The sequence below is a fragment of the Drosophila sechellia genome, chromosome 3R (assembly GCF_004382195.2).
Source record: "Drosophila sechellia strain sech25 chromosome 3R, ASM438219v1, whole genome shotgun sequence".
Classification (NCBI taxonomy): Eukaryota; Metazoa; Arthropoda; class Insecta; order Diptera; family Drosophilidae; genus Drosophila; species Drosophila sechellia.
Window position 1 is genome coordinate 28350081 of NC_045952.1, and position 25572 is coordinate 28375652.

General features: G+C 47.0%; 9 protein-coding genes across 13 annotated transcripts; 5 read left to right on the forward strand and 4 right to left on the reverse strand.

Annotated features, from left to right (window-relative positions):
* Positions 1 to 1021: 1021 nt before the first annotated feature.
* On the forward strand, positions 1022 to 1896 carry LOC6612775 (serine protease 1). Its single transcript, XM_032723166.1, is given in 2 exon segments — positions 1022 to 1291; positions 1294 to 1896. Coding segments are annotated over 2 exon segments (798 nt in total). The 5' UTR covers positions 1022 to 1039; the 3' UTR covers positions 1840 to 1896.
* An 877-nt stretch (positions 1897 to 2773) lies between these two features.
* LOC6612776 (serine protease 3) lies at positions 2774 to 3634 on the reverse strand (the record flags this gene model as incomplete). The annotated part of the gene is given in 4 exon segments (XM_002037241.2): positions 2774 to 2972; positions 2974 to 3288; positions 3290 to 3304; positions 3366 to 3634. Coding segments are annotated over 4 exon segments (798 nt in total), but the record flags the coding sequence as incomplete, so codon positions are not given.
* A 479-nt stretch (positions 3635 to 4113) lies between these two features.
* LOC6612777 lies at positions 4114 to 5629 on the forward strand. Of its 4 annotated transcripts, none has more exons than XM_032723167.1 (2): positions 4114 to 4671; positions 4741 to 5629. In XM_032723167.1, exon 2 carries the CDS (start codon positions 4856 to 4858, stop codon positions 5426 to 5428), a length of 573 nt encoding a protein of 190 aa, XP_032579058.1. In that variant the 5' UTR covers positions 4114 to 4671; positions 4741 to 4855; the 3' UTR covers positions 5429 to 5629. The 4 variants fall into 4 exon arrangements, with proteins under 4 accessions (XP_032579058.1, XP_032579059.1, XP_032579061.1 ...); XM_032723168.1 differs by having other exon boundaries at positions 4114 to 4614; XM_032723170.1 differs by having other exon boundaries at positions 4114 to 4384.
* On the reverse strand, positions 5561 to 7293 carry LOC6612778 (mannosyl-oligosaccharide alpha-1,2-mannosidase IA). Its single transcript, XM_002037243.2, has one exon. It carries the CDS (start codon positions 7209 to 7211, stop codon positions 5661 to 5663), a length of 1551 nt encoding a protein of 516 aa, XP_002037279.1. The 5' UTR covers positions 7212 to 7293; the 3' UTR covers positions 5561 to 5660.
* Positions 7294 to 7363: 70 nt separating this feature from the next.
* Positions 7364 to 9897, reverse strand: LOC6612779 (conserved oligomeric Golgi complex subunit 7). The gene is made up of 4 exons (XM_032723165.1): positions 9701 to 9897; positions 9355 to 9648; positions 8614 to 9297; positions 7364 to 8552 (listed from the first exon to the last, which is right to left on the reverse strand). The coding sequence occupies exons 1-4, from the start codon at positions 9857 to 9859 to the stop codon at positions 7461 to 7463; spliced, it is 2229 nt and encodes a 742-aa protein (XP_032579056.1). The 5' UTR covers positions 9860 to 9897; the 3' UTR covers positions 7364 to 7460.
* A 238-nt stretch (positions 9898 to 10135) lies between these two features.
* Positions 10136 to 10769, forward strand: LOC6612780. The gene is made up of 2 exons (XM_002037245.2): positions 10136 to 10420; positions 10478 to 10769. Exons 1-2 carry the CDS (start codon positions 10225 to 10227, stop codon positions 10744 to 10746), a joined length of 465 nt encoding a protein of 154 aa, XP_002037281.1. The 5' UTR covers positions 10136 to 10224; the 3' UTR covers positions 10747 to 10769.
* LOC6612781 lies at positions 10761 to 11450 on the forward strand. The gene is made up of 2 exons (XM_002037246.2): positions 10761 to 10930; positions 11101 to 11450. The coding sequence occupies exons 1-2, from the start codon at positions 10784 to 10786 to the stop codon at positions 11320 to 11322; spliced, it is 369 nt and encodes a 122-aa protein (XP_002037282.1). The 5' UTR covers positions 10761 to 10783; the 3' UTR covers positions 11323 to 11450.
* Positions 11440 to 12753, reverse strand: LOC6612782 (translation initiation factor eIF-2B subunit alpha). Its single transcript, XM_002037247.2, has 6 exons — positions 12648 to 12753; positions 12487 to 12588; positions 12220 to 12431; positions 11998 to 12152; positions 11672 to 11942; positions 11440 to 11612 (listed from the first exon to the last, which is right to left on the reverse strand). The coding sequence occupies exons 1-6, from the start codon at positions 12679 to 12681 to the stop codon at positions 11466 to 11468; spliced, it is 921 nt and encodes a 306-aa protein (XP_002037283.1). The 5' UTR covers positions 12682 to 12753; the 3' UTR covers positions 11440 to 11465.
* Positions 12754 to 12808: 55 nt separating this feature from the next.
* On the forward strand, positions 12809 to 25083 carry LOC6612783 (vacuolar protein sorting-associated protein 13B). Of its 2 annotated transcripts, XM_032723163.1 has the most exons (14): positions 12817 to 14297; positions 14355 to 15702; positions 15760 to 16463; positions 16520 to 16718; positions 16777 to 17399; positions 17459 to 19323; positions 19380 to 19536; positions 19599 to 19820; positions 19881 to 20914; positions 20971 to 21330; positions 21385 to 22143; positions 22196 to 22686; positions 22744 to 24686; positions 24749 to 25083. In XM_032723163.1, exons 1-14 carry the CDS (start codon positions 13014 to 13016, stop codon positions 24962 to 24964), a joined length of 11205 nt encoding a protein of 3734 aa, XP_032579054.1. In that variant the 5' UTR covers positions 12817 to 13013; the 3' UTR covers positions 24965 to 25083. The 2 variants fall into 2 exon arrangements, with proteins under 2 accessions (XP_032579055.1, XP_032579054.1); XM_032723164.1 differs by lacking the exons at positions 16520 to 16718; positions 16777 to 17399; positions 17459 to 19323; ... (6 more) ...; positions 22744 to 24686; positions 24749 to 25083 and having other exon boundaries at positions 12809 to 14297; positions 15760 to 16223; positions 16289 to 16370.
* Positions 25084 to 25572: the final 489 nt, after the last annotated feature.

Below are 25572 nucleotides of genomic sequence, written 5' to 3' on the forward strand. Positions count from 1 at the left end.
CCAACCTCACCGTGAGAGTGGATTCGTCGTATCCGCTTAGCGTCTCATTAGACAGCGACGTTTGTAGCCTCTGCAACCTGCTGAACAGCGCATTGGCTTTGCGCTTCAAAAAGGTCACCCTGTTTTTTTCACCTTCAGCGGGCATCGCAACAAATCGCTTTTGATTCGGTTCAGCGGGAAGATGAGCACAAAATAGAGGCCGAAAATGCAAGCGGGGTCAATGCACGTAGCTATATGTAGCAATGTTTGTATATACGCAATGCTAGCTCGCTTAAACACAGCCACTATCACCGAAATCTCCACTAACTTGTCCAACCGATTGCGCTTTAATGTATTTATATTTATTTATAAACGCGATAAGTGCATAAATTAATGTATGCAAATTAACACTGATCACGTCGGGGTCACCAATGTTGAGCTATTGAGCTTTTTCAATAGCTGTTGAGAATAATAAAAAACCGAAAAAGTTTGTTTTTACTACGACAGTTTTATTTTGCGAAATAGCGATAGCGACAATAAGTAAGTAACTCTTTTCCGAAGCACGACGAATTTGCAACTGGCGGGCAGGCAGCCGAAATGCAGCGCCCAAGCTTAGCGTAGGTAGCTAACAACAACAAAGGAATGAGCGCCGCACAGATAAATGCGTGCGAGAGCAGCGGTTTGCACTATGGGCATGCTACTGCTAATTTGGCTTAAATATTAACAAGTTTGACATTAGTCTACTGCCCAATTTTGGCGGCTGCATGACCCAACACAGCCAATGAATAGTATTTAACATTAAATTTATTGTATTTTTAACTGATTTGCAAATCATGAAGCACTGATAAGTTTACGTTCTGTACATTGTTGTACAAGCCTCTGCGTTGTTTATTTTTTGTCTAGCTTTTTGCACCTATGAAAACTGGATGACATTCATTTACTGCCCTCCAGCTCAACATATGGGTAGTTTGACACTTGGTCAAGATAAGACAAGGGACTTCTTCTGTATATAAAGGCGCTTCGGACTCGGAACACCATTGAGTTGCAAGACTTGACCAAGATGAAACTGTTCGTATTCCTGGCCTTGGCCGTGGCCGCAGCCACTGCTGTGCCCGCTCCCGCCCAGAAGCTGACCCCGACGCCCATCAAGGACATCCAGGGTCGCATCACCAACGGCTACCCAGCCTGCGAGGGCAAGGTTCCCTACATCGTGGGTCTGCTCTTCAGCGGCAACGGAAACTGGTGGTGCGGTGGCTCGATCATCGGCAACACCTGGGTCCTGACCGCCGCCCACTGCACCAACGGAGCAGTGATGGAGTGACCATCAACTACGGAGCCAGCATCCGCACCCAGCCCCAGTACACCCACTGGGTGGGCAGTGGCGACATCATCCAGCACCACCACTACAACAGCGGCAACCTGCACAACGACATCTCCCTGATCCGTACCCCGCACGTTGACTTCTGGCACCTGGTCAACAAGGTGGAGCTGCCCAGCTACAACGACCGCTACCAGGACTACGCCGGATGGTGGGCCGTGGCCTCCGGATGGGGCGGCACCTACGATGGCAGCCCACTGCCCGACTGGCTCCAGGCAGTCGATGTCCAGATCATGTCCCAGGGCGATTGCAGCCGCACTTGGTCTCTCCACGACAACATGATCTGCATCAACACCGACGGAGGCAAGTCCACCTGCGGAGGCGACTCTGGTGGCCCCCTGGTCACACACGAGGGCAACCGCCTGGTCGGAGTGACCTCCTTCGGATCCGCCGCTGGCTGCCAGTCTGGTGCTCCCGCCGTCTTCAGCCGCGTCACCGGATACTTGGACTGGATCCGCGACAACACCGGTATCTCTTACTAAGCAGCTGATGTTCCTCAATTCTGAGGGGTTTCTTAAATAAACTATTATAGCAAACGACTTAAGTTCTGTTTTTGGGATGGGATTCAGATATCTTCTTGCTAACCCAAAAAAATCAATTAAATATTTCCAAATAACGGAAAATATATAAAACTTTTATAGGAAGTCCACTTAATCTTAACAGGAAGTGTAGCCTTCCCATCCGATTTCAGATTGGCAGTATGTATCGGAAAATATAAAGCTTTTGGAACATATAGTGACCAACCAATCGCACTACATTCAAAGGAATGTTGTATGGGAATTTCTTATTATGTATGTATATATAAAGCAAACAGGATTGAAAATTATGTATGTAGGATATTCGACTTGTAACATATATGTGCAACATAAATAAAGTTTATAAACATAATATAAATTTATGTTATTATAATAGCTGAAGGTGGACTTCCTAGCTTAAACAGTTCTAGATATAGGATTAGATTAGTCGCTACTAGCCTTAAACAGCTATCATATGAATGATTAGGATATGAAAATTAGTTAAACAATCTCGTTAAAAGAAATAACATTTAAGGAAAATCTTAAACTGGTTTTCGTCTTATAATATATGTACATTTAATGTACATAATAGCACATATAAATACTTAGCTCTCAATAAAGTACCCCTCAATATACAACTAAATAAATAAGTTGGTTAAATTTTTAATTTTTCTATAATTGTTTATTGAACATCAGCTGCTTAGTAGGAGATGCCGGTGTTGTCGCGGATCCAGAGTGTTTGGCAATATGAATGAAGTGTTAACAAAGGAAATAAGTGCTTTGGGTGCTTCAATCAATTCAGATTGGACATAAGTTCAAGAAATTTAGCTCTTTTAATACATATATGAAAGTTCAATTTGAATTTTATTTAATCCGAAAGGATTATTAACCATGGTTAATATTAAATGCCGGTCTCCTCCCGGATCCATTCCAAGTAATTGGTCACTCGAGTGAATCCAGCCGGTGCTCCAGACTGGCAGCCATAAATGGAACCAAATGAAGTAACTCCGATCAGCTTATCACCTTCCTTCGTGACCAGAGGGCCACCAGAATCTCCCTGTCAGGTGGACTTTCCATCCGGAGTGTCCACGCAGATGGACAGTTCCATAATAGGCCTGACAATCGGACACGGAGATCACCCGTACATCCACCACTCGCAGATCCTCCACCACATTGCTGCCATCGTAAATGGCGCCCCAGCCGGAAGCTTGAGCCCAGTTGTTTTCGTAGGAATTGTAACGATCATTCAGGCTGGGAAGTTCTATTTTGCTGACCAGGCTGGAGAAGTCCACGTGAGGAGTCTTGATTAAAGCCAAATCATGGTCCAGTCCAACGTAGTGGGGATATCTGATGAAGTTCTCACTGCTGACAGTGTGGCGGAAGGCAGGTTCGTTGTAGTTGATGGCGCCATAGTAGTGAAGCCTCATCAGCACTGGGGACATTATATTAATTAGAAATCGCTGCCTCCTTAATGTTAATTTTTTTTAGTATACCCAGCGGTACAATGCGCAGCAGTGAGTACCCAAGTGTTCCCGATGATGGACCCTCCGCACCACCACCAATTCCCATTGCTGTTCAGGCTGATGCCCACTATGTAGGGAACCTGACCCTCAGTCGCCTCGTTCCCATTGGTGATTCTACCCTCGATGCTGCGCTGTTCGACCCAATGGATTATCTTAGCAATAGAGTGATGCACTTCAAGTTCAAGCAAGCAAACGTTTAGAATCTCAAAATATATATTCAAATTGTATGCAATGGGTGAGTTTATGCATTAATTCCCAGTAATATGTGTCACAGCACAACAAGTGAAATTGTGCAAGCAAGGTGGCATGGAGGGGACATCAAAGAACCCCAAGGAACAGAAATGGCAATCGAGGGTCATGTGATATCCTTGAAGTATTGCAGGGAATAGTGAAGCAGAAAAGAAAATACGATTATGGCAATCAAAAGGGAGGTCCACTTTCGGAACTACGGGGCAGCAGTATCACCCAAAGTGAGGCGATGGCTTGAAATCCGATATAGTTTCTGAGGAACGCCTCGGGCAGAGGTGGAGTGAGCGGACCCATTCCTCATTAGGAAGCTACTGGGAATGCCTTTGTTTGCATTCTCCGAGCTTCCCCTTGACCGTCAGTCCGCCGACGTAGTGCCACGCTGAAATGTGCAACATCTCGGGGCAGGAAACTCACCACGCGGTACGGAAAACGGAGAACGGAGAGCTATTAAAGCCGAGCCCCAACGAAGCGTGAGTCAGTTCCCGACTGGGCGTCCGGGCATTCAGACCGCTCGCAAGGATAACGCGCAAGGCTCCTAGCGAACGCGACGAGTAAACAAAGCATAAATAATACAATTAAAAGTTAAGCGCGCTCCATTCGCACAGGACATTCCCACACTTGTGGCCCACTTCCTTCGGGCAGTGCAACAAAAAAGTGCAGCCATTAATTAATTTAATGCATATGTACCCCATCCTGGCAGCACAAAAGTCGATCCAAGCCCACGATATCCTTTAAAGCGAGTGAGTGAAAAATGTTCGTCGAAGCGTTTAAAGGACCGCGCCGTTTGCCGTGTGCGATGCCCATAACAACGGGCTTCGCGATTGCCTTTTAAGGTGGGGCGATTAAGTCACGCTCCTCCGTATCAGCGGCATCGCCAGACCAGGAACTCGGGGCATTGACACTGCGGTTTTGGTGGCCAAACTAAAAATCTGAGAGGAGAACATTAAATCCTGACCTGACATACCAAGAGGTGTTATATCATTCCAAGTTCCGTGCTCCTAAATCCCAGATACTTAAAGATATTGAAGTAATTAAGGAACTTACAGCTGTAACTCACAGATGTTTCTAATATCTAATCCCATGGCTTAAACGCTAGCTACCGAAAGTACAATGTTCCCACCCAGCTCTGAAGGACATATCCGAGTGTCTCGGCGTGACTAGGCCAAGCAGACCCCACAGATTGTAATCCCCAAGGGGACCAGGTCATCAGGATGCACCAGGTACTCAGCTATGAGACGGCAGTGCGGGCCAACAGCTCTCGGGAGTTCCGCGAGTACGTCTCCAAGCGCACCTGTGCCTCCCTGGTGCTAACGATTGGCTTCTTCATGCTGATAACAGGTGAGTGCATTCACAGGACAGCGCCTAATGAGTCACTCTTGTGTTCCGCAGGATACCTGCTTGGCAATTTCGTGGCCGAACGCAAGTACCACATCCGCCAGATGACGAAGGACGGCGGCAGGTCCGTGAAACTGAACAGCGCCGAGTATGCCAGCCTGCAGGAGCTGCAATCATATCAGAAGGCCAAGGGTCAGCTGCTGCTGGCCGCCCAGGAGCTGGACAAGCTGCAGCAGCAGGACGAGAGCGAGCGATATCTGGCCACCTCGCTGAACACGGAGATCTTCAACAGGTACATATCCTGCACGCAGGACATACCGCCCAACACGAACATTGCGGCCAGCCAGTTCACGGAGCAGCTGATCGACAACACGGTGGCCAGGCAGCGCCACTGCTTGATGATCATCCAGCGGGTCATCGACAACCACCTGGCCAACAGCCAGCTCTAGGACGGGATGGGTGCCAGGATCTAGCGATGGTTTAGCGGGCCAATGTTCGACATTTGATATATATGTGTGTATGTGCTTTTTAGGTGTGCTCAATGTGTGTGCTCCCAGCTAATTAGAAATTAGGTTTTGTAATTCATTGTGAAAGTATTAGATCACACAAGTTTTTTATACATGTCTGCATTAAAAGTTAAACTTTAAATAGCTGCTAACTATTTTGGCAATTGGCTAATGTTTAGTCCGATGAGTTATGCTGACGATACATTGGGTTCACGCCCTTGATGGGCAGGAAATGGCCTGCACTGTTGAAGACCCACTGCTCCAGCGAAACCACGTCGTCGTCGGAGAAGAGCAGGTACAAGTATTTCAGAGTGGCGCCCAAGAAGAAGGACCTTTGCACGTCATCCGACTCCGTCGTAACGTTGTTAACGTCCATTACACCAGTATATCCGTAGGGCATTCGGCAGTACTTCTCTATCGCCTGCACCATCTCCAATCCCCACAAGCGGTACTGTGGATGATGGGTGATTCGCCACAGAACTAAGTATGTTTCCGCGACTTCCGGCCTTAAATTGTAAAAGTTCCTCTGGAGCGGCTCTATTTCCTGCTGGCTTTCCTCCGTGAAGGCAAACGTATCCGGACCCAGTCGAGTGGAAGAACTCCAGTAGCTATCGTGGCAAGTATCTGTGAGGCCTGCGCCAATATGGGCATACTTTTCCCAGTGCCTCATTTGGGTTTCTGCTGCTCCCAGGACAAAAAGGCCGCCGGCAAAGCAATCGGAGTGCCTCATACGATGGAAAAAAGTACCATTCCTGAACGTGGACACGTAGGTCACGTCCACAGCAAGCATGGCTTCTTTGAAGGTATCAGCACTTTGAGTGTCAGTTCTCCCGGACTGAATCCATGACTTTAGCATGGTATCAAAAAGTCGGTGCATCGAGCAGATGTACTTTTCCCACTTACCATATTTTGTGCAATAGGCATTTGGATAAAGGCCATTGGGTCTGGTTGTTTTAGCTAATATCTGCCGGATAGCATCCACTCGCTCCTTGTAAACCGGATATCCAGAGACTTCACTGAGGTAGTAGAACTCCAGGTGCAGAGAGCCAAACTCAGAAGTGCGGGAGATATCACTTAAGTACTTCGTGAGGGTGCTGGCTTCTTTTGGGACAACTAAGCGTCTGGGTATACGTGTTGGCGTTTCGAAGGCAGGCAGGATCTTATCGGCAATATGGATGGCCTTGTCCATGTAAAGGGAATCCCCGGTGAGGGAGTATAGAGTGAGCATGGGACAGAGCAGCCTGGACGTCAGTTCATAAACGGACAACGCTTCATCAACCCGGTCCAAACTGAATGACTTCTCGATCCAATCCCGAGAACGCCTCAACTCTTTGTCCAAACCCATCAAATGCAATGTGTCCAAGCTCTCTATGATAGTGGCACCGAGTTTGTAGGTTGCGAAGTCGCCACCAAAATGGACACGACGGGAAATCGGGCGAAACTCGTTGGTGCCCCAAACAACGCGAGCATAGTTTCGCCAGGCGTGCATCATCATCTCCTTTATCTTCGCCCGCATATCGTCAGGATTCATATCGTTCAATGAATTGTCTTCCAATGGTATGTTCTTCGGAAAGGATTCCCTCACCATTGCACGGAACTGAAAATATGTAATCACTATTACGCCGATTGTGAAAATTCCGATAGCAATAATCCGAATTCTCGATTTGTTATTTGCCGTATACCAATTATAATGCGCCCGTCGAATAACGAAGAAAAAGAAGTACATTCTGAAACTAAGTCAGCCTACGTTTGAAGTAAAGTGAGATCGAAGTAAGTGCAATTTGCTAAACGGAGCTAAACCGACCCAAGTTTCTGGACACTTGATTAAACATTTGAATTCCCTTTGTTTGCACTTTAAGTACGAATGCATGTCCCAAGTTCTTTACGGTTAATCTGTAGGTCAACAAAATAGTTTATATAAATACATACTTAAAATTACATATAAGTTTGGATATTGAATGTGACTATTTGACATCTACTGTGTAGATATAATATTGCGCATTTGCCGAATGGCTGTTACCAATCGCGGCTCGCATCCGCTGCTGAGCGTCAGATACTGATCTGGAGCAGCCTTCAGCAGCGTGAGGATCTGAGACAACTGCAGGTTTATGGAAAGGCCCAACTCTTCAAGAACGTTGGACAGGTACTCGATATCCACGCTGAGCTGAGTGGCCGCCGAGGAAGGCAGCGACTTGATTTGTAGTATTTGCGTAACGTACAGAACACAACACTGCTCCACGACCAGCGAGAGCAGGACGTCGGCGCAGGGAATGGCCTGCGTATACTTGATGTTGCACACCTCCAGAGCCTGTTTCAGCAGAGACGATGGCGACAGCAGCAGCGGCTCCAAGTGCTGTGGCAAAGTCAGTAGATACTGACCAATTTGGGTGATGCTTTCCTGCGGGGCAAAGCTGAACGACGGCAAGTCGATGCCCGACGCAGCGTGATCCTGCACAGGCGGACGAATGTGCGCCAAGTGCGTTTCAATTGGTTGCAGCAATATATTAAGAGTGATGTCATGCGTATCGGCAAAGTGACTCTTTAACGTGGCATAAATCTGCGGAAATATACCAAGGCTATCCGTTGCCTCTGACTTCTTTTGCTGATAATCAGCTATGCTATTCAATAGCTGGGTGCGAGCTGAATGGTCACAGGTCTGGAATATGGTGATGGGGCCTCGGTTGGATGGCTTAGTCAGCCTGTTGGACAACGTGACCATGCGCGTATGTAAATCCTGTTCGAATTGATGCAGTTGAACCTGAAAGTCGGCCAGGCATTGCAGCTGCGACATGGTGTACTGCAACAGCGACCAGTTTTCACTCTGCGCCGCATAGCTGCTGGATCCCAGGCTTAGTCCAATCTGCCGTTGGATGCGCCCAAAGCTCTCCAGTTGCCGCTTGAATATGCCGTTCAGCAACGTAATGAGTTTGCAAAGAGCCAAATCACTCGTAATAGAGGCACAACGTTCGCAGGCCTCTTTCAGCCACTCGTAGAGTTTCCGGGTACTCTCCTCTAGATGCCGAACACCATCGCTGGGAGTGGCTTGGTTGGATGATAGGCGATCCACCTGAATTGGAACATATATTTAAGAATAAACTTCAAAGTTCTTTAGCTATTCATGGCATTACCTGTGTGGATAGTTGGGTCTCTTCCAGGCGCGGGTACTGTTGGATAAACTTGTGGAAATACTCGAAAATCGCCTCACCGAGCAGGCGATGCAATTCCTCGGACAAGGTTATGTGCGATTGCTCCAGAAGGGAGTTCACGTGCAGCACGAAACTGTGATTAACCTGGGCGAACAAGGCCAGCATCTCTAATCTTTCATTGGAGGTCTTCAAAAGCTGCAGAATATGAGCATCCCGTGTGGGTTGTAATGCCGGCAATAGTTCGGCAATAACCAGGAAGGGCTGCGGGGAGTTCTCACCGAATAGGTTGGAGCACCACTTGACCTGGCGCTGGCAGTGCTCGAGCAGCTGATCATAGTAAAGGGTAAGAAACTGCTGCTGCTGAGGCTGGGACTCCGTGCCCTGTAACTCCAGAGTTTGCTTCCATTGTTGCTGCCAAAAATTCTTTTGCACAGCTCGGTAATATTGCTGCAGTTGTGGCAGCCGCTGAATGCTGGTGAAGATCTGAACGAAGTGCTGGGCTTGTTCCGTATTGCCTTCAGCAAAGCACTGTACCACGCTGGGGGAAGCCAGTGCCTCCAAGCGGTTCTTGAAGTCCTCGACTTGGGTCTGTCGCTCAGCGTGGCCTGGCAGCTGTTCCTGGGCATGCAGGGACTTTTGCAGGGCTATTAACTTATCGCAGACTCCCTGTAAAGAGTTAATTAATATGGAAGCTTAGTAGTGCGACTGCTTTGCTATGCACACCTTTAGATCGTTGCGTTCAAATCCATCCTCTAGTTCAGCTAGTAGGTTTCCCCAGCCATCAGACTCCTGTAGCGATTCCTTGGCCACTTGGAGCTTCTGACTTTTGGTGTTCAAGCGCTCCAAGGTTGCCATGCATTCGCCGGTTTCGCTTTGCACTGCAGCTACCTCCAATCGCATGGCACTCATCTTCTCTTGCAGCCGGTGTACATCTGCCTGCAGCGCTGCGGATTCCTTAGCGATCCTTGGCATGCTGGCCACCACTTGCCGACTAGACTCCTCCACAGCATTGTTTACCTGGAAAATGATAATGTTTACATATGACTCAAGGATGTGCAGCTCCACTCACGTTGAATATATACAGCTGCAACTTGGCCACGTAACTCCTGATGAAGGCGGAGGCAGCCTCGCTATCATCGCGTCCATTTTCCTCCACAAACTTCTTGTAGTTAGCGTTTATCCACTCCGCAGGACTAAAAGTTGTCCCCGAAAGAGCCGAAACATCCATGGTGATGATGACGTTGATCCAAGCAGTGTGACCGTGTCGCGAGCGTGAAAATACCCGTTGGGTAAGAAGTCCAGATGCGGATAATTTCTTAAATGCGAAAACTTTTAATGCTCGTATATTTAAATATTATACAGATCAGATACATGAAAATATATTCTTTTAAAATCATAGTTGAAGAATTATTTTTAATTTAATTTGAGGAAACCTATTAAAATTAAATCGTTGTGAATGCTATGCGGATGTCGAATACGCTCGCCTGGCGTTTTGGTATTTCAGGAGGATTGCCGATACGGTCACACTGCAAATAATACAATATTTTCGTAGGAGTTCTTTGGATTTATTTAGGTTTATTTGGTTTTTAAAACATGTCACTTGGCAATGCCGATCCCTGGCACTTGAAAAATACTATAGTTGAGCAAGGAATCTCCGGATCCGCGAATAATAGCGAAAGTTTTGAGGACAACTTCACTTCACCCCCGGCCGCAGGAAACGAGAGCAACGTCCAAAAGGACGTGAAAATCGAGCCCCTGCCGGATTCCAGCGACTATTTAAAGCTACTTGGTACGGGGACACAGTTCGGCAAACGAAGAGCAGCCGACTAAATATCATCTATTTCAGAGCGGAAGCTGGCCCGGGTGCAGAAGGGCAACAAGTTGTTGGACAACCTGCGAGACAAGCGACAGGATTGCATGCGGGGACTGCTTTCTTCGGAGGGAGTGCCCATTTCCATATTCGAGCAGTTCCTCGAGCTAGACGCACCTATCGAAAGCGGTCGCCTCCATCGGCACCTGCTGCCCGTTCAGGCCGTAAACGTGGGCGAAACTTTCCACATAGTGGAGCACGACGCTCTGCAGCAGTCGGCAGAAGAAGCCCAGGAGGAGGAGTAGCAGGATAAGCTCCCGGTTGAGCACTAACAAAATCACAATGGAATCCACGTTCGGTAAAGTCTTCATGTTTCTTACGGACCTCGCTTGGAAAAGTCGTCTCACCATCCCCGTCATTGTCACAACTGCATTTCTCGTCATGGACATCCGCCTGCAGATCGAGATCAACATTCAGTCCGGGCAATTTGTGAGTGATGCAGCTGTCTTGCAAATCTAATTCGTTGATACTCGAATTTTAAAACCTGTTTGTGCTAAATGTTTTCTTAATTGTTATGCCGTAAAGGTTTCAAATTTATATTGATTGTTACTTGTTATTAAAATGCATGTGGCATTCTAAATTGGACTTTTTTTGTTTAGAACGCCAGCGATGTGGACGATGTTCAGGATGGCCTCGACGATCAGTTTAGGATGCACGATCACTGGTCGGACGACGAGAGCGGCAGTGACATCTATACGGATGAGGAGTACACAAACGACGATGGCAACAGCGAAGCGTCCCACTACAGCGTGGACATCTACGATCCCTGGGGGTCAGAAGACGAGGTAGACGCGAGCTATTCGCACAGGATGCGGTTCTAAGACACAATATAAATTCTACATAGGTGTAAGCGAGAGTAACTAGCTTTATATTATGTACATTCAGTAATGTCGAGCCCCTATTTATTCATCTCAAACAGTCATAATTAAACAAAGGTATTCAAGTGCAATATGTTTATTCGCCCTTACATGTAGAGTTTGATCAACTCGTCGCTCACGGCCGAGGGTGTTAGTCTTCCGAGGTCGGTGAAGAGCAGGGTAATGTAGACGGGTGGCGTATAGTCGACCAGCGGGTGCACTTTGCTTACATCGTTCAGGTGTTTGCGGGAGTACTACAAATAAACCCACTCTTAATCGCCGTTCCTGCGTTGATGATGCAGTAAGAACCTACCTTGTACTCGTTTGGCAGATCACGCTGATTGAGTGGATACAGACGGCTGAACTTGAAGCTTTCAGCCAGAACATAGAAAGGTTTCTTCATCTCACGGGCGCACAGACCCATGGTGTAGGTGCCAATGCGGTTGATAATGCCACCACTCTCCACCACGGCTTCAGCCCCCACAAGCACGAAGTCTACCGATTCCATAACATAGCCGGTGGCTGAGTCCAGGATGAGCGTGCAATCGATGCCGGCCGCATGTAGGTCCTTAACCATCTCCTCGCTAAGAACGGTCAATGCTTACACTTGAATTCTTACGGAAACAGACCCTAACTTACCCAGAGTTTCCCGTGCCGCCCTGCGTCACATAAACGTGGAAAGACTTTTTGTTCTGCGACGCTGTAATCAGCGCCTTGAGAACCACCCGGGATCGAGAGTGTGTTAATATACGGCAGCCATCGGTAATGAACCTCTGGGCCTGCTGGGCAATCACCTGGATTGGGTGGTACAATGAGGGGTTAGTTGATGCCCCAGCATTAGGTTTCCGTATAATAGCGAACCTGCCGGGAATTGAGCAACTTGGTGAGGAAGATTTTTCCGCGATTCAACATAATCTGCCGGCACTCCTCCATGTGCTTGTCATCCAGACTGAGGGTAATGAACCTGCAAAAGAGCTCTCCGGCAGAAACGATGGCTGCTATAGACAAATCCGTATTCCGCATGGCCGCCACCGCTTCCCTCATGGTTGTGTGTAAAATATGAATGGTCCCAACTAAGGAATATGTTGTAAATAATTAAAAAGGTTCAGTGAAGTGGGCTACACTTACATTGTTTCTTTTCCAGGATCATGAGCAGAGTCCTGATAGCCGCAATGCCTGAGGACAGATCCTTGTCCTCGTCCAGGAGCTGCAGGAAGTATTTGACCACATCTGAGGGGGAAAGCTTGTATTATCAGTTCTGCGTAACTTTAGGACCATTCTTAGCTCACCAAAATTCTGGCCATTTTCCGTAATTTGCGGCATTTTTATGAAATTGTGAAAGCCCACCGCTGCACGTTAAACGTCAACAAAATGCTCAGCTGTTCAAAGGCTTATTTACACTTCGCGATTCACAGGTTAATTTATCGATTGCCAATGCGCACCTTCCGATAACGATTGCCAGATTGCCGGGGCTGAAACGTAAACAATCCAAAATTATATGGCTATGTTTGTTTTTTCAAACATATTCGGCCCAGAATTGTAGCAAAATCCACTACATGTAAATTCAAGTTAACCGCCGGCAACGCAGTATATGAAGAGTTCCATATAAGTGAGCAGTCTGGGATCGAGGCCTGAGCCTCCGGCGTCGCCACACCATGTTCAAACTGGAGTCCTACATCACTCCGATTCTGCTGAGCTACGTGGCCAAGTACGTGAAGAACTTCCGCGACGAGGATGCCCAAGTGTCGCTGTGGGAAGGCGAGGTCACCTTCCAGAATCTGGACCTGCGCCTGGAGGTGCTCGAGGAAGAGCTGAACCTCCCAGTGGAACTGGTTTCCGGCCACATTCATGAACTCAGCATCCTGGTGCCGTGGACCAAGCTTATGTCCGAGCCCGTAAAGATCGTCATCAATACCATAGAATTCGTGGCAAAGTTGCCGGATAGTGAGAGCAAGCAGCGCAGGGCTTCCTTTCAGCGGGAGCAGCGAAGGAAATCCAAGCGGGAGTCCGTGGAGCAGCCGGACCAGACAAAGAGTCCCGGACCGGCTAGCTCTTCCAGTGTGGTCAACAAAATCATCAACAACATCAGCCTGCAGTGCCACAACATTATTTTGAAGTACGTGGAGGACGACATCGTGGTCTCTATGAATGTGCAGACCCTTAACTTCAGCTCCGCCGGCGAGGACTGGAAGCCCACCATGGTGGACATACACCCGGTGTCCGTCGTCATGCGCAAGTTGCTCCAGGTCTCGGATTTGACCATCTGCTTGGACAAGCGGAACACGGCCGGCAGGATAGAGGTGTGCCAGGAGCCGGTTCTCTACCGATGTACTCTGGAGTGCCGGGTTCTACGCAAGTACAACGCCAATACGGTGTCCACCACAAGCACGACACGCATTGGAGTTTTCACCAAGTCGTTGGATATCAACGTGTCATCTCTGCAGTTCCCCATGGTGATGAGGCTGGTCAAAATGCTGCTCGAACTTAAGCCAGCCGAGTTTGAGGAGGACCCCCAGAATTCAGAAGATCAGGAGGCGGTAGCTGAGGGCAGCGAGTCACAGCAAGGGAATGAATCCGCAGGCAGAAGCGTCTTTTGGTGGGCCTGGAGCCTACTGCCCAGTTTCGATACTGAGGCGCCTTCCTCGTCCTGTGAAACTCCCACTGGCCACGCCTTCGATCTGGGAGTCTACGCAGAGGAGCTGAACTTCCAGCTTAAAAACTCAGAGTACTTTACGGACCAGAGCATGGGTGGCATCAAGCGAATACGATACACCCCCATATTGCGGATTAGTTTGGGTGGACTTTATTACGAGCGAACAATTCTAAAGGAGTGCGACTGGGCCAACGTCAAGGCGGGCCTTTCTAGCATGTGCATGGAGCCATTAGGTGCTTACCGTAGCGACGATCCCGTGGATCGCAACTTGGTGAATACCCAGGAAGTGAGTTGATCCTAAGACTGTTTATTGCCTTCACTGCTTAATATTTGTTATATAAAGTTTCAGCAAGAGCGATCCTTTATCGACAAGAGTCTGTTTGACGAGAACTACATGTTCGCCGATCGGTCCTGGTGCAGCTACAACTACGCGGATTACGTGGCCAGGAACACCGATGAGTACATGCTGTTTCGCAGTCCTGTTTTGGCCTTCGACGTCATCGAGCACCGGGTGCCGAAGCCCAGCAGTCATCCCGTGGCGGAGAGCCAGCTCAGAGATCTGGGAGTTCGCATCCAGTATCGTCTATTGTCCGCCGGAATCACGTTCCACTTTTCGCAGTCGTTCGTGCAGGTTAAAAAGGTAATTAGTGATTTAATTCGGCCTTACGATTACCCGGGATATCGTTCAGAATCGATGAAGGATGAGGATCGCGGTGTCCCTGAGCCGGAAAACAAGAACTCTGAAATGACTATACCTGATCTGGAGTATCTAATGGGATTGGTGCCCACCTGTAACTACAAAATTGAGTTGCGTAACATTGTTGTTCAGTTGTATCCCCGCCAGCAGCAAGATGAGTCCTCCGCGATGAATCAACACCAACTGACGACCACAGTCAGACAATCTTTGCTACCATATTTGCAGCTTAAGATCTCCCTAGTTGAGGGCACAATGTGTGGACCAGTGAATCCAGTTCGCCTGGTCCAACTGATTACTCATCTAGAGGATAAGCCTCGGGACGTGGTTAATGCCTGCTACAACTGTTTTTACTTCAACGTAAAAAACTTGGCGCTTATGATTATGAATACAACTCCGGATAATGGACGTTGCAAACTTCTAAACATTCCACGCGTTCAAGTGAATTGGAACCGCCTGTTGGCGCCTTATCTTTGGCGTCAAAACGAGGCGCCTTTAGAGACTGCGGAAATAAAATCAGAGATCATAACTTTAGAGTTCTCAAAGCGCGAGCTAATCGTCGCAAAGCGCTTGGTGCCGTTGATTTCGAGTTTCAGTGGCCAAGATCTTTGTGATCTGGCCCACATTGTGGCCAATGTCAACGTCAATTCTGATGTGATCAAGCTGCAAAGTGTGGGCTCCAAACTGAACCTGAGTTATCACAAGTACCATACACATTTGGCTGCAGTGGGGTCACTCCATGGTGTCCACACTGATGCCGTCCATACCAAAATGAACATACGCAATGTGGTGTTGTCCACTTCAAAGAATGCAAACAACAAGTGGTTAGAGATGCAGTGTCAGTTTCCCCTGGAGGAGGCCCATTCGGAGCAGGAAAAAATTCCAGGCACAGTGGTGTGCCTTTGGCTGGAACCATTTCGCATCACCACGGACATATATTTGCTGCAGTTCCTCAATTATTCGGATAACAGTGGAAGGAAAATAACAAAAGACAAGGGTACGTGATTCTATATAAAACACTGATATTTATAAAAGTAATTAAATCTGGTTTCAGAAGTAGAAACTGATTTGGAGTCTGTGAACCAGTCAGAGCCACCAATTACACAATCGGTTTCGAATTACTCCACGATTTCTGCCTCTGCGATGGCCTTTAATGATTTTCCACCACGTCGAATCAGCAGAAACAATAGTCGAAAGATCTCGGTACCCGAGGAGACAGTTCATCTAAGTTCCGAGCGAGATGAGAGGCACACCGAGGCAGAACCTTTGACCATACCAGTAGCCAATAAGCCCCAACCAAGTAATTTCGATACAACCGATTTTGTGAAGAGGTTGACAAAAATTGTGGTGCTGGTAGAGATCGCTCAGGCTAAGATTGACGTATGTGAAGTAATGATGCGAAAAGCTCCTGGAGATACCGATGTGAAGTATACTTCCATTTGCCTGCCGCACATGAAAGTAAAATCGGGGAATTACGAGGCCATCCAACGAGGAAACATCAGAGGAGTTATTCCAGTGGCGAGTAACACTGAGCTACTAAATTGGGTCTTCGACCTAAACGAGTTTTACGTTTACTATCGCAGAGCTAATGTGACCGAGATGATTGTAGCTCCAGTCAGGACCACGATAACCTTAGCTCTGTCTTTCAAGCCATCTGATAAAGTCGACGGAAGTAAAGGAAAAGAGGATAAGAGTGCTAACACGTGCTCTATAAATGTGCATGTGGATATGTCGGCCATTAACATTTTCGCCCAGCGGGTAAGCGGACCTTTCCTAAAACTTATTTAAATTTGCTTAAGTAAACCCATTTTCAGGTGAAATTGCTACATGAACACTGCTTGATTATTTCTAAGATTTACGGCTCGCTGTGCCCGGACGAACCTGCATCCAAGTGGCAGACAGCAAAAATGAAACCCAGACTGGAAGTGTACACTGGGAGTGCGCAAAACTATCCGGTTATTAAGGAGTTCCTGGAGTTAGATCCCAACTTCGAAGCACCGAAAGTAAAAAGTGGTAAGAATGAATACCCATTGGTTTAGGAAATGCATTATAATTTTATTATCCCATTTAGCTCCCAAAAGCTCAGTTATACTATTTTGTCAATGGACAATTCCACGTATCAGCTTTGAAATGCAAAACTCCAATGATATCAAACACAGTAAAATCGTTATGATTCTTGAGGACTTGCTGCTGAATATCGACAAGCATAGTGACTTCAACAAAATTACCACCAAAATAGAAAACTTCGGCCTTAACTATTACGAGAAAGAGGTGGATGAGGAATGGGGAAAGATCGACGACTTGCATATCAAAATGCTGGGGGATAGCACAAACTTACCCTTGATTAGTGTGGTGATCACCACTGTGAACCTTGAGGATCTGTACGCAAAGATTGGTGCAAGAAACCCTCACAACAAGCAGCACACTATCTCTGAGGTCCTCATCGAGGTGCAACCGATAGAAATGGTGCTGAACCTGGACCAAATTACCGAGTTTATGGACCCAATTTGCGAGGTCCTTGAAATTTTGGGAGGTTCTGTCTCTGCACAGCCAGCGAACACACCGAGTTCCCCAGTTCCAAGCAAGATTACCACAGTTCAAGATCTGCCAATGGTGCACTTAAACAGCAAGGGAATCTATGTTTATCTTCCTCTGTCTACAGGCAAAGAGAGTTGCAGTGTCCTACTGCTAAGGGTAAGTGTGCCGATACTTGTTGAAGCTTAGCATATTTATTGTATATATATGAATTGCAGATTGAAAGTATTCAACTAACTCCGAGTCTCGAAAATCCTCTAGTTCGTCAGCTCGTGCGCCCAGATATCTACCAAAAAGCAGCAGAGCTAAACATGCTCAGCACCCCGGGAGCACTGGTGGAGGACCGCCAGTATGAGCTTAGTGTTCGAAGGGTATCTCTGTCCACCGGAAACTGGAAGCAAACTCAAGAGTATCGCATAGAGAAGACTCTGGCAAGCAAACATGACAATCCCGCCTTCGAGTGGAACAACCAAAGTCAATCCACCGAGCTGGATCATATGGAAATATTTAAAGACTTTGATTTTATCATGATTTACGCACCGGCTATAAGCTACAGTAGATTTTTGGTTTGCGGTCAGAGTGTGGAATACAATTGCGCCACCGATTTTGTGGCTTCCTTGAACACTGACCAAATCAGTCTGATTAGCTGCATAATAGTGTGCGCGCAGCGATTGGGTTGTATAATCGACCAGGTCTGTGTTAAAAATGCAGAGTTACCAAAAGCGAGATCATACAAAACGCTGGGAGACATTTCCAAATACAACAGCGTGGACAACTCGATATATTTTCCAGCAGATCCAATAGTTTTTAGGAAGGATACTTCGATCCCAAAATCATCTAAAAAGCTGGTCAGCAATAAGTTAAATTACACGAATGCAAGCACAAGTTTTACTGACGCCAAAGGCAGTAGTGACTACTTTTACGGTTCCTGCCAAAGCGATTCTGGAATTCATATGGGCACTCGGATGAAAGGATATTCAAGATCGCTTGCAGCGGAAGAGATTAATCGGAGTGGACACAACCCGTTTGTCCTGAGTTACCCCAGTAGCGTATCCTTTGTGGCCGGCATATTCGTTCTTAAGATCTACGACGTTTTGGAGTTGGAAGAACTGGAAAGAACTGTCATGAAACCCCTTTTTTTATTGACTGTATCTCAGCCCAGTTTCATGTCTACCCAAAATTTCAAAGCAGCCGTAACACGAGCCTCGATTTTTAACCTAAACATAAGCGTAGTCAAGGCAGGAGCTGAAGGAGAAGTGGATTCGGAGCGATTTAATGAGTCGGTATTTGCTACATTACCCGGACAACTGGGAAGCTCGGGTATTCCACCTCCTTTGCTTACTATTAAAACTGAATATGACCGCCTCAATCAGAAGGAAGTCGATGTGGAGCTACGGAAACCCATCCTTTTAAGGATTTGCGAAAACACTATCAAACAATTGGCAAGTGACGTTTTACGTATCAACACTGTTCTTCACGAGACTCCCTGCTTTAATGTCCGTAGTCAGCGTCCTGTGCCCGAAGGATCCCAACTCCGCCAGATGAAGATGAATTGCTACAACGCGGATAGGTTTCACTTGTCATGTGATCGTATAACTGCCAAGTTCTACGATGAGGAGAGAACCTATAAATGCAGCTTCGTTTGGCTGGATGTCAGCACCCGCATCAAGTTTAGTAGTCGCCCTCAGAAGGCGGTTATAAGGTCCAACATAGGATCATTCTATGTGCAGTCCGGAGAAATGATGCTGCTCCACCCTTTGCTTATGCGTTTGTCCGTGGATTTAGTCAGCGAGCCATGGTCTGAGGAGCTATTGGTTAATGCCACACTCAAACTAAATTACCTTCACATCGACGCGGGTGTTTTCAGCATATTGCAATTGCAAAAGGCACAGCAAGGAGTGAACCGGATACGCGAACACGCCGATCGGGAATGGCAGCAGTTCCTGCGCAGACGTCCCCTTTTGGCCACTGTGAGAAATGTCGCACTCTGCGATCTGATTAAGTACACTCCCTCACACGAATCGATAGAGCGGATTAAGCGGCCTTTGAAATCGAACGTGGAATTCTACCAGGATGACCTGAGGTGAGATTATCAACACACTAACTATATTTAACTGATTAGTGCATTTTGAACTTTAGAGCTGGAGCCTTCCAGTTCGTGTATCTGAACTCCGAGTCTGTACTGCCAATGCCCTACCAGGTGCAGATCATTAAAAAAAACTATGGCATCATCTGCTGGCGATATCCGCAGCCGCGCCAGATGACAAGCATACACATATATCCGGTTCCTATGCCAGTAAGTTAATGATATGATAATGCATATTTATTTGTCTTATTAATGTGGTTATATGCGAAAAGATTAGCAGACCCATACATATCAGATGTCGCATGGAGTACTTTAGTGAGACGCATGAGGCTTTCCTGCATTACTGCGATTTTATGCTCTCGGAGACCTCTACTAAGCAATTGACTCCACCAGATCGGCCGATCTGTGCAACCATTTGGAGGGTTGTAGTACTGCAATCGTTGATATCTGTGGACGGTACATGTTTTGAAGGAAGTGAGGATGAAGACCTCTCTGTAAGCTTTTAATATTAAGTTATATAAATTAAGCCCCTAATTGTTTGCCATAATTATTAGATCGAGTACCTCCAGCCCGACTTCAAAGTGGACGAAAACAATGATTTCATATTGCATCCAAAAGTTCTAGTGGGTTGCATGCGAATCGATACCGTTTTCAGGGCAGAAAAAGTGCCAAAACTGCAGTGGTTGCTCTGCTGCCAGGATATCGAACTGAACTTTTTGAACCAGACGGATAGCACGGGTGAACTCCCGAAACAACTAAATAAGTATCGCCTTAGGCAGACCACTAATATTTCGCAAACCTTTCTTACTGTGCACGTGGAGGATCTACAGATGCATTCGAGCATATATTCCAGAAACGATTTTAGTTTGCAGACCGAAATGCGCGTTCGAGTTGAGTGCTTGGACTATGGATTCCTTAACATGCTGGATGTTCTAGAGCCAATGAAGTTCTCAAGCTATGTAAGGCTTTCCGACTATCCACGCTCGCTGGTGCAAGCTAGTTTCCTAGTGGATAAGCTTCGGTTGAACTGCGGACCCCATGTGATCCACACTTTGTTGAGTTCCAAATACCACTGGAAGGAAGTTTTGCAGCAGAAGGATGTGCGGCACGCTTTCATGCCGAAGTTGGTTATAGTTAACCGGATACAGACACCCATAAGCTTTGGACAAACGAACACTGTCGAAAAAATCCCAGTCAATCCTGGCGAAATGCAGCTGTATCACTTCCGAAGCTGCTCCCACGTCCAGGAACTAACCTTCTTCATCACAAATCCCAAAACTCTTCTAGTGGATTCAAGTGATTCAGTACACATAGCACTAAAGTTCGAGGACGAAGAAAAAATTCATCATTTGCGGGTCGGGGAGTATTGCATTACTCTCAAGTTAGGCAAACTCTCCACCACCCAGATTTATATTCTGGTCAAGGGACAAATAGAGTTGATTAGCATGGTTCCTTTCAATCTGGTCACTGAGTTTCGCGAGGAGGAAATAAATTACGACGAAAGCACCGCGCCGGAGCATCTCCTCCTGTCCAAAGAACGATCATCCTACTACCAGAGTGTCAAGCGGAATGCCGATATCAACATGCGGTAACTGACTGTTTTTTAAATCCTATTAATTCTCTAAAAATGTTACCATTCTATAGGCTCAAGCTGACTGCCGGACTTGGAAGAGGACGCACTGGCGACATCCCATTAAAAACCAACAACAACTTGCCTTGGCTGGTCAAGGTTCCTACGCAATATGCCCAGCAGTTCATCAGCATTTGGGTGCGAATCTTGCGTGAGGACATTAAAATGGATAAGGCCGCCGAGGACTTTCAGCCGCAGAAGATTCTGATCTGCATATGGCCGATCTTTGAGATATGCAATATGCTCAGCTGTGCGGTCAGAGCTACTGAAAGTACCACCGGCGAAAGATCCACAATCGAAGCTATGGGAGGCAGTTGGGCACTGACCACTGCTACAACCCACGCGACGGAGCATAACGTTAGCTTCATATTCGCGTAAGTTTGAGAAACATCCTATTCCGATCGTAGATAAACTGACTATCATTTCAGCGGTTTCTTGCGAGAATCTTCCAAAGATGAATATTCGCTTATGTTAAGGACAATGGACTGGCACAAGTTCTTTTATTATGATCCCGCAGAGTGGACCATCGAAAATGCTCTCCATAAGCTTGGCAAGTCATCGAAGCGCAAATGGCCACTGAACGATCCGGAAGAATTGCGCGTTAGCCGCATGCTGGATTTTGAAAATGCCTTTGATGTAAAGTACCAGACTAAGGCGACGAGGGAATTCTCCTGCTGCCAAGGACTGGACGTGACCGCCTGGGGCATGTTCATCAATGGGACGGGCTTGTATGTAAGCATTGTTTTAATCCAAGAGCAGGTGCGCCTTGACCTTAAAGCAAACTGCTTGAAAATGATGCCAAAACTCAGAAGTGCTTTCACAATTGATGTCCGATTTGAAAACGGGTGGAAATCCTCAACTCCTATCTGTTTGGAAGATTTTACACAAAAATCGTCCAGCAACGCCGGGCGATCATTGTATCTGCGGTACAATTCATTCGTGGATATAGTTATAGTAGAAAGGGACGAAGTATTGCGCCTAATACTGGAATACAGGCAGGAAGACGACGGACGTCGTTTGTTCAAATTGCGATCAAAATTCGTATTCACTAACTTTACGGATGTGGTCCTGAATGCCCTAACCCTAGCTATGGACCACAAGGAGACCTCTACGCGGGAAGAAGTGGAGGGATATTCAATTTCCAAAAAGGCCCGCAGACTTGTTTCATCCGAATCAACCAAGAATTGGTATGGACTACAATCATACGTGTTTTTTGTTGCTAACTTTCATTCTTTGCAGCTTGGGTAATGCAATGGACGTCTTCTACGATCTTAACGCCCATAAGGCGCCCATAAGGCGTAACTGTGATACAGCATTCGTCTATTTCGTTTGCTTTAGTGTTGGTGGTAGTTTGGAGTACTCCATACCTATTCCGTTGGCCATACCCTTCACCAGACGCTGCTTCAGCTTGCAAGCGGGACACGAATCCATCCCATTGATGATCACCCTGATAGAGAAGGATAATGTCCACTACTTAAATGTGTTCCGGGACACGGCACCTGCCATCGTTATCAGCAACCACACGAATGTCAAGTTTATTGTGGCCCAGACGAGTGCTTCGGAGAACAGCAATGTGAGCTGCACAAACTCGGAGTTTGTGGGAAGGAACTTCGAGTGGAATCAGTTGGTCCTGCCTCAAAGCAATTGCTATTATACCCCTCCGCAGATGTACGCTAACTTTCCAGATGTGGAATTCACAATGTGCAATTTATCCTTGGCAGTTTACAAAGGTTTGGAGTTTAGCATGCCATCTAGCATAGGTTATAACATTTCTTTTTATTTTTCAGATAAGCTTTGTGCCAAGAACAAGATCGCTTGGTCAAAACCCATTCGCACCGACAAATCTTGGCAGAAATTCCTGCATGTGCCGCAGCACGGTGACGTGAAGGTGGTTGTCTGTGACAAGCATCGAGCTATACGCCTGAACATCTACTATATAGCTCAGCAGCTTGAGTTTTCGGTTAAGGACTTGCGATCACGCTTGACAAAACCGGAGAATGTTTTGATACCATCGCAGGAGCAGGCTGCTCCGAGACCAGATGAGAGCTTGGAGCAAGAGAACGACACTAAAAGGGTATCTTTACCGAATATGGTGACGTGTGCCCATTTCAACGAAGAGTGTGAAAGCAAAACGCAGACAAGGATCAAAATTTTCATCAAGAGCTTTGTGTTCAGCCTGCAGACAGAAAACCGAGAAAATGACTTTCTGAAGACGGAGGTGTGCAATATCTATGCTGATGACTCCATGCTTATCTACGACGATGACGACGATCAGCGAGAACTGCGATTGCAGTTGCCAAACCTTCAGGTTGATAACCAATTGTACTCCAGTGGGAAGTATGATTTTCCCGTTCTGCTTTGCGCGGAAAAACTGTACAGACGGAATTGTAGTCTGCCACAGGTCTACGATTTGGACTATGTATATAAGCAACAAGCACAACGGACTCCCGTCTGTCTGTTCACGTTCATTTTCTACCAAGATGAAATGCAACTGCAGAATGTGCGATGTCAGATTCCGCCCTTCCGCGTGTACATCGAAGATGCCTATCTGAATCAACTGCTGGAAGCACTGGTAGAGTGTGAACCGTCCCACTGTGTGTATAGTCCCCCTGTGGAGCACGATCAAATTCTTCTGCGTGCCGGGATGACCCTTCTGCCCGATCAAGTTGTGGCCCAATCATTGTACATATCTGAACCCTTGCGTCTTAATAGTTTTACGGTAGAGCCCCTGAATCTATTGCTATCCGTGCATACTTCCTCGAGGCTCTATATAGCACTAGATCACTCTCCCCTTTCCTTTTCTCGCTACGAGCGGCAGCAAATCCTTACAGTTCCCCTCCGATTCGGACAATCTCTAGGACTGCACTACCTCAGCGGAGCGATTTTCGGAGCTGGCTGGGTCGTTGGTTCCCTGGAGATTCTGGGAAGTCCCAGTGGCCTGGCGCGCTCGTTCAGCACCGGGCTGCGAGACTTTGTGTCCATGCCCGTTCAGGGTCTGTTCCGCGGACCTTGGGGCTTCCTCGTCGGAGTGACCCAAGGTTCTGCCTCTCTGCTGCGAAATGTGACAGCGGGAACCGTGAATTCCGTGACCAAACTGGCTGGTTCAGTGGCTCGGAATCTCGACCGGCTGACTCTGGACGCTGAGCACATCGAACTAACCGAGGCAAGGCGCAGAGCTCGACCACAGGGCTTTGCCGATGGACTGACCCAAGGTCTGACTGGATTAGGCATTAGTTTACTTGGCGCTGTTGGCGGATTGGCCCATCACACCCTGGAGGCACGAAGTTCCGTTGGTGTTATCGCTGGTCTCACCAAGGGCATTGTTGGAGCACTAACGAAACCAATTAGCGGAGCAGCTGAAATGCTAGCCCTCACGGGCCAGGGTGTCCTGCATACGGTGGGCTTTAATGCCATGCCCCAACAGGTTGAGCCCAGTTTTACGCGAAACGTCGCCCTGCATGGAAGCTCCAATCGCATATGGAGCTATCTGCCCGAGGAGTTGAGCCGCGGTCAGATGCTGTTCTTCAGTGAGATCATGCTGCAGATTAGCACGCAGTTGCGCCCAGCATTGCTGTTCCTAACCTCGTCAGTATTGGCCATCATGCAGTCGGATAGCGAGGACCTGGCCTTCGCCTGTCCCGTTTCCAAGGTGGAAGTGTTGGCGGACCGCGATGATCCCTCCAAACTGTACTTGAGTCTGAAATCCGAGAGAAGGGATGACTTTGAAGGGGTGAGTACCAAATCGTTCGGCCATTAGTTATATCTCATAAATAATCATTCCTGCGTTTCCAGCAACTCAATTACACCAATGAGCGCATCATGAAGTTCCTGAACGCCTCTCGACTTCAAAGCATCGCCAACGATTCACTCAATGATCTGCTCCAGCTACACGAACTGGATGTGGACGACCGAATCCAGCGGCAATCGCAGTGCATCTTCTTCATTAAGCCCAATATTGGTGAACACCTGATCCACTACCTAAAGGTAATTAGTCGGATTCAGCATTGATAGTAAATATGCAACTGTGCGTACGTTTCGGATTAGTCCAAAGTATTCCTAGAATCCTGTGTATTTTATGCCAAAAAGACATTTTTTGTTACAATTTTTGCAATAAAAATTAAAAAGTACGTGCCTTTTTTCCTAATGATTGCTGAATTAAAAGGTAATTTTTCGCTGGAACTAGTGTATATTTTTTCCTTTGCTTCTACTCAGTTATTCTCTGCGCTGTCCAATTCCGCAAAATCCCATCAATTCCGTCGGTTTTAGCTAAAGCCGCCCACAAACCAGCATTGTATCTTAAAACTCACAACTAGAGCATGGATGCATTTTAATCAGAGCCAGATAAATGAAGCTAAAGCAAAGCCTTTGCAATTGGAAGGAACTTGTAAAAATTAACCTGTCGTCTGCAAAACCGTTCAACCAAATAGCTTCCTATTTTTCGAGTTAAATTTAATTTGCGTGGCTGTGTTGCTACAGCGCAAACAAAAGCTTACCTATTTCAAGTTTTCTTATTAAACAGAACAAAGGCGAAAGGTGAAAGATGTGAATTCAACCGATAAGATGAGATTGCTATTTAAAATCTTCAGCATTGGGTGTGAAATTGTTTTATAATGTTA